Source organism: Myotis davidii, unplaced genomic scaffold, assembly GCF_000327345.1.
Source record: "Myotis davidii unplaced genomic scaffold, ASM32734v1 scaffold1663, whole genome shotgun sequence".
In the NCBI taxonomy this organism is placed as follows: Eukaryota; Metazoa; Chordata; class Mammalia; order Chiroptera; family Vespertilionidae; genus Myotis; species Myotis davidii.
Genome location: NW_006293910.1, coordinates 257,462 through 269,290, shown reverse-complemented (window position 1 = coordinate 269,290; position 11,829 = coordinate 257,462). Strand labels below are relative to the sequence as shown.

Below are 11,829 nucleotides of genomic sequence, written 5' to 3'. Positions count from 1 at the left end.
CTAAACTCCACATGATTAATGTTTTTTTAGGAGAATGAAGAACATTAAAAAGAAAGCAGAGCTGAGTATTATAATGCTTAAATCAGAAAATGTTACTATTTTAAGTTTTGTTCATTTATAAACTTATGTATACAAACGCAATTATAAATATCTCAAAATTTTCTTAATTTTCTAGTGAGATCAAAGAAATATTTAATTTTATAGAAAAAAATGTTTGTCCAGTTATACGTTATTAGTAATAGTATATTATTGTTTCTTTGTTTTCCCATTCTTAGCCAATTACATGATTTCTGGCGTTTGGATTACTGGGAAGATGATCTTCGTCGAAGGAGACGATTTGTTCGTAATGCATTTGGCTCCACTCACGCTGAAGCATTACTTAAGGCTGCAATAGAGTATGGTTAGTACCACTGTGACATCAATATATTTCTTGTTTAATAAGTCATTTTTTTCACAGGCCTTAAAAATTCCCATGTCATAAGTCAAAATTATGTTCTGCTTTATCCTTCAGCATCATGTAGGCTACACTGAATAAACCAAATATTTCCCCCTCTGGATGTATTTTAGTCCCTTCAACTTCTAAGAGATTAGAAGACACTACATACTTAGTTATTACCCAACATTCTTCTCATATAGCCTAGAACAAGAATATACTCAGCTTTTTTTTCAGTGTCTTTTGAACTTTGGTGATCAGGACCCAAGGTGAAAACTTTTACACTGTTGGTAATCATATACTCAGACTTATATATATTTTACCTATATTTGTGTGTATGTTTATTTATATATGTGTATATACACACATATGTATATTGTGTGAATACACCTAAGTACATGAAATATGTTTACACATGTATACTTTATATATATACACACACACACATACAAAGTTGTATTTAAATGAAACAAATATCTTATTAATAATCTCATTACTAATCCTATTCTATTCTATTCTTTTTAGTAAAAATAAAATAAATCCTGCTACAAATATGCTCATTTAAGCCCCAATCTTCCAGTTGGTTGCAAATAAAGTTTGGGAAAGATCATCCCACATTGAAGATATTATCAACACATTACAGTAAAACTGTACCCTAAATTGTCCTTTATAGTATAATAAATAGTAAATATCAAAAATTTTTTGTAATTTAATAAAATTGCTGTTACTTTTGCCCTAGCTGGTGTGGCTTAGTTGGTTGGAGCCTTGTCCCATGCATCTAAAGGTGGCAGGGTTGATTCCTGGTCAGGGCACATACCTGGGTTGTGGATTCTATGGGCAACTGATCAATGTTTCTCTGTCTCTTCCTCTGTTTCTCTCTCTAAAATTAAAAAAAAATGCTGCTACTTTTCATTGCTGTCTACTAAGAAGTATTCATAGGAGTATTTTGTCTATTTACACATTTTTAAATGCTCTTAGCAAGTTAAGTTTGATTGATCATATCAGAATTTTTTAAACTATATACACTTGGGAAAAAACGTAATGAATACTGTCCATATATTTTTATTATTAACTACTTTTGTTCTTAAAATTACTCACGTTTTTATGTTAATGTTCATTCATTTGAGAGTAATAAATTAGCCATTTGTTTTAAAATTTACCTTACTTTAATAACAACATTCATGTTCTTGATGGACTGAGTGGAGAAAATATTTAATTCTGGTAAAAAGAAAATGTGCAAAGCTTTTAAAATTTGTTGCTCAAATTTTATGTGAATTGCTATCACTTAGTAAGGCTCAAAACATAAATAAATAAATATGTGAGAATTTCATATGAAACTATTATACCTATGATAGTAACTTTATATAGTAAAAGGAACTACAGGAAACACTATACTAGTGAAAATTATAATTGACCTGCTTTATAGGGGATTTCTTTAATGAACTCAGAAGATTACTTAAGGATTTTAGCACCTAAGGACTTAGTACCAACTTAAAAATGAGGTATTATTTTTGTGCTCTATAGAAGAGATTCTTAGAATTAGCTACTTAAAGTGCTTTATAATAGGAACTTAAAATCATTAAAACTTCACTTCATATACACAACAATTTAGTATTTTTGGCCAATTCACCTTGAATTCATGTCTTTTGAAATGAGAAATATCTGCAGATGATTTATGGTACAGGTTACACTAGAAGTAATGTTATTAGTGATACTGATTTGCCAAAGCTTTAATTATATAGAATTCACAAAATATTCTACCACATTCAGTATTCTATGGGTTGCTTCAAAAAAGGGTCTGTTAGGGGAAAAAAGCACGGCTGGAGTGTCTCAGTTGGTTCAGCATCCTCCTGTGTACCAAAAGGTTCCCAGTCAGAACATGTACCTGGGTTGTGGGTTTGATCCCTAGTTGGGGAGCATAGGGAAGGCAAATGATCAATGCTTCTCTCTCTTTCTCTCTCTTTCTCCCTCTCTCCTCCCTCCCTCCTGGCTTCCCTTTCTCTCTCTCTAAACATGTCCTTGGGTGACAATTTTTTAAAAAGGGGTCTGTTAGGGACTTTTATAGTAAGTATTCTGTTAGGGAAACATCTACACTAATAAAAGAGAAACATGCAAATTGGTGTCACTCCGCTACGCTCACCAGCCAATTGGATGAGTATGCAAATTAACCCAACCAAGATGGCGGTTAATTTGCATACATAAGCGCCCAGTGGCCTGGGTCCCAGGAACATCATCGGCACCCAGGTCACTCCGAGGTAGGCCCCATGTGGGCCCTGAGAAGCCTAGGAAGGGCCTGAGCCAGGGGGCTCCTGGGCAGGGGCGGAGCCGGCCATTGGAGCTGCAGGGGAGCCCCTGCCCAAGCCTAATGCCTTGCCAGCCCTGAGGGGGCGGAGCTGGTGATGGGGGGAGATGGGAGCCCCCTGCCCAGGCCTGAAGCCTGGGCCAGAGGCGTCAGGCCTGGGCGGGAGGCGGAGATGGCAATTGGAGGGAAATGGGGGTACCCTGCCAAGGCCTGAAGCCTGGGCCAGAGGTGCCAGGCCTGGGTGGGGGGTGGAGACAACGATCGGTGTGAACTAGAGAGGAAACACCTTTTCTGACCGCTCATTGGCTAAGCTCCCTGTATGCCACTGGTAATATTCTTAGTAACTTGGGTAATAAGATCTAGGGTTTTTCACCACACTCCTGGAGAAAAAAACGAAGGTCCACTGCTGGAGGGCTAAGAAATGTCATATCCTGCCCTAGCCAGTTTGGGAGGGGTCAGGCTTGGGCAGGGGGTGGAGCAAGAGATCAGAGGGAGATGGGGGTCCCCTGCCCAGGCATGATTCCTGGGCCAGAGGCCTCAGGCCTTGGTGGGGGTCCGATCCAGTGATCGGGGGAAGATGGGGGTCCCCTTTCCAAGCCTGCCACCTCTGTCAGAGGCGTCAGGCCTGGGCAAGGGGCTGATCCTGCGATTGGAGGGTGATCAGTAGGACATCCCCTGAGGGCTCAGTATGTGAGAGGGGGCAGGCTGGGCTGAGGGAACCCCCCCTCAGTGCACGAATTTTGTGCACTGGGCCCCTAGTTTATTATAAAAGTATATACTTTGTGTGTTTTTTGTAAAATATCTCTAGTATTAAACCAATGTAAAAGCCTATCAGAAACACATTTTAAAATATTTTACCTTAAAATCCTTTTTCAGACTTCTAGGCATATTTTAGTATCATAGTAACTATTGTTAATGAACCTAAATTTTAAAATAATACTTATTTTGAAATAGATAAAAAATGTAGGTGAGCCGAAACCGGTTTGGCTCAGTGGATAGAACGTCGGCCTGCGGACTGAAAGGTCCCGGGTTCAGTTCCAGTCAAGGACATGTACCAGGGTTGCGGGCACATCCCCAGTGGGAGATGTGCAGGAGGCAGCTGATCGATGTTTCTCTCTTATCGATGTTTCTAACTCTCTATCTCTCACCCTTCCTCTCTGTAAAAAATCAATAAAGTATATTTTTAAAAAATGTAGGTGATACTAAACATACTCTGTTTGTAGTATAATTGTACTTTAAAATGCATATTGGTTTATGAATTTTAAATACTGCATCATCAACATTATCAGAACCTATTATCCCTCTTGAGTGTTGGGTTCTTTGATAAATGTAAAGCGGAGTAAATTATTATTTTATTCATATTTAAAACAAAGACTACATGCATGCTATAAAATATTCAATAAATCTACATTGTACTTAAGCCAGAATTACTCTGTGGTCATCCTCAGGTTTAAGGTTGTCTAGTGGAAGACTAAAGATAACTTATACTCCCAAAACCAATTCTAGAGCGTGACTTTTCAATCTTTAGCATGGTTCACATCTACAGACTTTTGAAAGTGAATAGAAAGTAGGGAGCCAAATATGGAGAAAATGACTGGAAAATATTCCCTGAAGTGATCTATACATATAAACGGAAGAAAGAATTACAAACCACCAAGAGGAAAATGTATTGTACATTTTTTCAAACTCTACCTTCTAACCTGTGTACAAAATATTTCTGCAAAAGAAATAGGAAATGTCAGTAATTACTACAAAGTACTTCATCTAATAAAAATAGATGTTGAACCCTGGCAGGTGTAGCTCAGGAACTGAGCAACTTCCATGCACCCAGATAAAGGTCGCTGGTTTCATTCCTGGTCAGGGAACATGCCCAGTAGGGAGTATGTAGGAGGCAGCCAATTGATGTTGCTCTCTGTCTCCCTCTTCCTTTTTTTCTCTCTCTAAAATTAATAAAAACACATTCTTAAAAACATAGATGTTGAAAAACTTATTTGAAGACTTTTTCTACATTTTAAAGAAAGCTTTTATATTCACATATTGTAAGAACATTCATATAAAAGTAAAGCAACTCAGCCCTTCAGCTGGCCCCTCTGCCTGCCATTAAACATGTAAATGTGTTTAAATATCTTTTTTTTTAATTTTGTGTTTAAGTATCTTAAAGTCTGGCAGTGTGTTAGACTAACATCCAAATGATTGAATATTTTGGGTTGTGTAGACATAGGTAAAGGGTATAATTATAGCACAAACCTACAAATTTTGGAAAAGCTTCAAGAACAAATTGAAATACAATTTATTTCTTCCTCTGTATTAAATAATTACAGTATCTTAGTTTTCCTATAAATCCTTTCTTGAAAATAGAAACTCAGTTGTAACCTTTGGTCAAAATATTTTTATATTAATCTATATTGTGGCAAAAATGTTTTAGAAACAAAAGAATATTTTATGAAGGAACTTTCAGTAGGCTAGAAGTATTTGAAATACTGATCAAAGTTTTCAGAATTTTAAAATTGTACAAGCTGAGGGAATAACCTTAAATTACTTAAGTAGGGATTATTTACATGGTCATCAGAGCAATCCCTGGTATTTGAACACTGGTCAGGTCTATCTGTTCCTGTAGTACACTATGTTTTAAGAATGTGAGCCTATCCTATATAATAAAAGCTTAATATGCTAAGTGTTTGGTCGTCCATTCAACCAATCAAAGCGTAATATGCTAATGATAGGCTGAGACCACTCAACCACTTGCTATGATGTGCACTGACCACCAGGAGGCACACAGTCACTCAGTAGGTTAGCTTGCTGCTGGGGTCCAGCTGATCGGGACTGAGCGAGTTGGGCGGACACACCCTGGAGCCCTCCTGCGGTCCCTCCCTGGCTGGCCAACCTCCACATCCCTCCTTGGCCCTGATCATGCACTGGTGGGGTCCCTCAGCCTGGCCTGCATCCTCTCACAATCCAGGACCCCTCAGAGGATGTCAGAGGGCCAGTTTCGGCCCAATCCCGCAGGCCAGGTCGAGGGACGCCACTGGTGCATGAATTGATGCACTGGGCCTCTAGTAGTAATATAATGTAACTGAGACTGAATTAGCAGACTTAATGTTTTGTTAAAAATATTTTAATTATTTGATTTCTTACAATCAGTCAAATATTTTATTTTATTTTTATTTTTTCCCTTTATTGAATCAGTCAAATATTTTAGATTAAATTATAGTTGGACTCTCATGTGATGGATGATGTAATTAGCCATAATTTGGATTTCTTAACATTCTCTTCAGGCAATTTATTTTGAGCCACAAAACAAATAGTTAAATTTCTTTTAAATGAGCAAATAATCACAATTGGATATATTTTCAAGGAAACATATGGCCAGTACTTTTAAAAAATATATTTTATTGATTTTTTACAGAGAGGAAGGGAGAGAGATAGTTAGAAACATCGATGAGAGAGAAACATCGATCAGCTGCCTCCTGCACACCTCCTACTGGGGATATGCCTGCCACCCAGGTACATGCCCTTGACCGGAATCGAACCTGGGACCTTTCAGTCCACAGGCCGACGCTCTATCCACTGAGCTAAACTGGTTTCGGCAGGACAGTACTTTTATTTCATATTTACTTTGTAAAGCTTTTCTTTTGATTTCATTATTAAAACTTTTGGTTGACCTTTTTCAGTTGGAAAACATCCGTAACACTGATGGAGTTTTTCATGCTTCTTAGTAATACTAATGAGTTGAATAATTGATGAGGGTGTTGAAATGAGATTAATAAAAATCTAGAGGCGTGTAATTTTTTTCCTGGTGTTTAATGTCCTAGTGTTATATTTATTGACTCTGTTTTTTAGGTGTTTTCTAATAGTAAAATCTCATACAATTGCAAATTTAATTGATTACCAAGAATTTATCAGACCACAACAATGGATGAATATAAGGAAAATATTTCAAAACTCATAAATTCATCTTCTGATCTACAAGGTGTTTTTTTTCTTTAGGGAATATTAGCTAACAAGGAAATGATTGGAAAAGGAGGGTTTTGTATATTACATATTTGTATGTTTAAACAAAACCTGTACTAGTTAACTTTTAGTGCACTTCTGATGCTTACTGATTATGCTGTCAAAGAAAAGTACAAAATCTTAGTAAGTTTGCTCATCTTTGTTGATTGTCAATGATCATTTCAGATTCTTTCCCTTCCATAAAATTATAGTAGAACAATGTTCCATCAAAGCCTAAGATGACAAGCTCCCCACGGCTGTGATCAAAGACAACATCTTAAATAGGTCTGATCAATGATCACAAAAGAGGACAGATTGCTTCAGCCAGAGGAAAAACTAACATGGAGCAAAGATGACAAAGTTAATCAGTTATTTCTTTGGCAATATATAATAAGATATGCTGAGAACTGCAAATGAGAACATCCTTAGTTTCCTCAGAGTTGCACCTGCTTAACACCTGATTTATTTAAGCTTGTGAAGCCACCAAGATTTGACCTTGATGAATAAAAAGCAGCTCTGTAATGAATCTGGAATTAAATTAGTTTTGATGATATATGTATGACTACTGTAATTTGTTACTTGCTGTCATCAAAAAATAAGAAAAGCACTCAGAATAAAAAAAAATACTAATGCAATAATCCAGTTGTTGAAAAAGAAGCATTAAATTATCTGACTTCATATTTTTTTCTGATTTAGTTTTTAAAGAGTTTACAGTTCTGAGAAAAGTGATTTTATTTTTTAACCCAATAACCTATTGTTTGTATTATGTAGAGACCCTAGCAAATGTCTTATTATTGGTCATTGATAAGTCCATTTTAGTTGGTGCATTATTAATTGACTCTCCATATCTATAATGAATAGATCATCTGATTATGGTTTAAATGATTTTTTGAATTGTTAATGGTGTAAATTTTGAAATGTTAATGGTGTAAATTTTTTAAAAGAGAGGGAGAGAAAGACAAGACAGCTTTTTTTGGTGCCAGCGTCACATATTTCATTTCATTACAGATGTACTTCTTTTTTCCCCCCATGATGCCCCTTCACCTAGTCCCCACCTCGGCCCTTCACCACCCTATTGTCTGTGTCTTTAGGTAAGATATTTGGTTAATCTCTTTCCTCCCTCCACCCTTCCCTCTGAGATTCCTCAGTCTATTCCATGTCTCCATGCCTCTGATTCTATTTTATTCACCAGTTTCTTTGTTCATTATATTTCTTCTTCATTTATTTTTATTTTAGATTTGATTGTTGATAGACATGTATTTGTTACCATTTTATTATTCATACTTTTTATCTCTTCTTCTTTTCCTCCTCTTCCTTCTTCTTTTTCTTTCTTCTTTCACTTTTTAAAGAATACTCTTCAACATTTTGTGTAATGCTGGTTTATGGTGATGAACTCCGTTTACTTTTGCTTGTCTGTGAAGCTCTTTATCTGAACTTCAATTCTAAATGATAGTTTTTCTGGATAGAGTAATTTTGGTAGTAGGTCCTTACTTTTCATCACTTTGAATATTTCTTGCCATTCCCTTCTGGCCTACAAAGTCTCTGTTGAGAAATCAGCTAACAATCAAATGGGTGCTCCCTTGTAGGTAACTACCGTATTTGCCGGCGTATAAGACGACTGGGCGTGTACGACGACCCCCTAACATTTCCACTCAAAATACAGAGTTTGTTATATACTCGCCGTATAAGACTACCCCCTCTTCCGCACACCTTCCACACACCAAATAAAAGGTAAAACAATATCAGATTTGATTTTAACATTTTAATTTATATTCAAATGCTTATGACATGCAGGAAAACTGTCACAAGGCTGTATGTAATCAAACATATACATAAAACAGTGCAAGTTTATTACCGGTAAACATACCGGTAATTCACTAAAGAAAACACACTCTATAGACTGGTACCGTAGATGCTTCTCAGGAACACAGGCAAGCAGCCCACAACCTAGAGGGACTGTCAATGATAGAAGAGCTGCAGCAAGGCGGATCCTGGGTCCTGGTGTGCCGCCTTGCCTGAGGCCTGGCTGTCCGATCACGACCACGATCACGATCACAAATCTCTGCTTGAGGCATGGTGGCTTCTGTGTCTGGCAATGTCGCCTTGCCTGCGGCCCGTGATCATGATTTGAAAGCTGGGCTCCAGGCAAGGCCGCATTCCGAGACCCAGAAGTCGCCTTGCCTGCAGCCTATATCGTGATCGTGATCGTGATTGGAAAGACAGGCCGCAGGCGGCCTCTGGGTCTTGGAATGCCACCTTGACTGCACCCAGCTTTCTAATCATGATCTCGGGCCCAGGCAAGTTGGCTTCTGGGATATGGGATGCCGCCTTGCCTGTGGTCTGGCTTTTCCATCTCAATCAGGGGCGCTGGGCACAAGAGCCATGCAGGCAGGCGGGCTGCCCAGAATGTAGAAGTGCTGGGTGGGGGGGCACCGCGCTACAGAATACTGACCAGAACTGTGGGAATGACTGAAGATGAGTGCGTGGGCTAGGCATGGAGGCTGCAGAAGGCACTTTTTGTGTTTAATCTTTGGCATTTTAATTATGATGTGCTTGGTGTGGACCAATTTGGGTTCTCCTTTGTTTTGGGACTCTCTGTGCTTCCTGTACTTGTGTGTCTATTTCTTTCAGCAGGTAGGGGAAGTTTTCTGTCATTATTTCTTCAAATAGGTTTTCAATATCTTGCTCTCCCTCTTCTCTTTCTGGCACCCCCATAATTCAAATGTTGGTACACTTGAAGTTGTTCCTGAGGCTTCTTATACTATCTTCACATTTTTTGATTCTTTTTTTCTTTTTGCTCTTCTAATTGGGTGTTTTTTGCTTCCTCATATTACAAATCCTTGATTTAGCTGCTATGTCTCCTGGAATTGGTAGAGTGGCCTTGTATAGTAGGTGTCCTGTAGGGCCCAGTGGCTTAGTCTCCCCAGTCACCTGAAATGGGCACTCTAGATGTGCCCTTGTGTGGACTGTGTGCACAGTATTGTAGTTGAGCCTTGATTGCTGTTGGTGTCACGAGGAGGAATTGATCTCCAGGCCAATTGCCTGTGAGGACCAGCTGGTACTACAATGGGAGAGCTGCTGTGCAGGAGACACCCCTATGGAGCACCACTTGCTTCAGTAGGGCTTTGGTGTCTCTTGTTGATGTGTAGAGTTGTAGTCTGCTATGTTTTGAAGCTGTCCACTGGTGTACTGGCCCTAGGGCCTCCAGGGAGGTGCAAAGTCAGCCACTGCCTGGGGCTACCCAGCAGGAGTTATAGAGGGATCTGCAGACTGATATTTGCTATTTGTATTGGTCTTTGAGGTGCCCAGGTTAGGTCCAGCTGTGAAGCAAGGCAGGCTGGTGCTAGTGCCAGGTCTTGGGCTTTTTTTTGTTTTGTTTTCTTTTGTTTTAAACCTCACCCGAGGATATTTTTTCCCATTGAAAGAGAACAGAAAAGACAGAGCAAAATATTGATGTGAGAGAAACACATCAATTGGTTGCCTCCTGCACGAGCCCCAACCAGGGCCCAGGCAGGGGAAGAGCCTGCAACTGATGTATGTGTCCTTGACCAGAATTTAACCTGGGACCCTTCAGTCCACAGGCCAACACTCTATCCCTATGCTCTGTCCACTGAGCAAAACTGGCTAAAGTCAAGTCTTGGGCCTTTTATTGATAGGTTTGGGGTATGCTGTCACCAGCTGCAGCTTGCTTGAGAGATTTTAGCAAAGTCTGAAGCCTGAGCCAGAACAGTCCATTCATATGGAAAAGCTGCTGCAAACAGCTTGGTTGGGACTGCAAATTGGATGGGATGGGGACTCAGGAAATCCCAGGGTGGAGCAAGCATATCTGATGGAGACTCAGATATGTCTGCCAGTCAACCCTGCACAAGTAGAGTTTTCATCAGTGGAATAATTATCCCTGTGAGCACCTCTGTCTGGAAGAAAGCTGCCCCTGAGTTCCTGCCCAGATGCCAGACAACCCAGCTCCTGTTCCTATGTGTCTGGGTCCCCCAAAGCTGCCTGTTGCTGGTAGTCTGAGGAAGTTCATGTGTGGGCCCTTTAAATGGTACACCTGGGTCTACAGCAACCTCCATGTCATACAACCACAATCCCCGCTGGTTTTTACAGCCTGTAGTTGAGGGGACTTCTCTTCCCAGCTCTGGAATCCTGGGCTGGGGGTCTGGTGTGGGACTGGGATCCCTAGCTTCTCATGAGTGGCCTCTCCAGAGATGATCTACCAGTTAAAAAAAACAGCACACATGGTTGTCGGAGCAGCCCATCTTGCACCTCTGCACCTCCTGCTAGTCTCAATGTGCTTTCTTCTTTACTTCTTTAGTTATAGAACTTCCACTCATCCAGCTTTCAGGTGGTTCTGAATGATGGTTGTTCTGTATTTAAGTTGTAATTTTGATGTGGTTGTGGGAGGTGGAGAGTACAGGCTCACATATTTTAATACCATGGCCTTCATCCTGTGGTTTTTATAATCTCTTAAAATAACCAAAACAGATTATATAATACTGTTACAAATATGCTTATAAAATACCTTTCACAAATTTTGTGTAGCATTTTTATATCAAAAGGTTTAACAGCTCTTCTGTTTTTATGTTGAAGTCTCAGATTGCAGGGCTTTAAACAGATTCAGAGGAATGAGGTGATTTTATTCATTTAAAAGCATTTATATCCACTAATAGTGCACAAGGTTCCCTTTTCTCAATATCCTGGACAGTACTTGTTTGTTGTTGTTTTTTGGTGTTTTTTTTAATTAATTAAATCTTTATTGTTCAGATTATTACATTTGTTCCTCTTTTATCCCTCCATAACTCCCCTCCACCCAGTTCCCACCCCACCCTCCTTGCTCACTCCCGACCCACTGTCCTCATCCATAGGTGCACGATTTTTGTCCAGTCTCTTCCCGCATCCCTCTCCTCCCTCCCCCACCCAAGAATAGTCAGTCCACTCGCTTTCTATGCCCCTGATTCTACTACAATCACCAGTTCATTCTGTTCATCAGATTACTCACTTGATTTTCAGATTGACTTGTTGATAGATGTGTATTTGTTGTTCATAATTTATATCTTTACCTTTTTCCTCTTCTTCCTCTTCTTTAAAGGATACCTTTCAGCAC

The 11,829-nt window shown here is 39.3% G+C and overlaps 1 protein-coding gene across 1 annotated transcript in view; it reads left to right on the top strand.

Annotated features, from left to right (window-relative positions):
* Window positions 1-210: 210 nt before the first annotated feature.
* The window catches only part of LOC102752968 (neurobeachin-like), a gene marked incomplete at its 3' end in the record, with an annotated part of 248,705 nt that continues 237,086 nt past the window's right edge, over window positions 211-11,829 (top strand). The window contains exon 1 of the mRNA XM_006767789.1: window positions 211-400. Within this exon, the coding sequence (XP_006767852.1) occupies window positions 211-400 (190 nt within the window). The remainder of the gene's footprint in view (window positions 401-11,829) is intronic.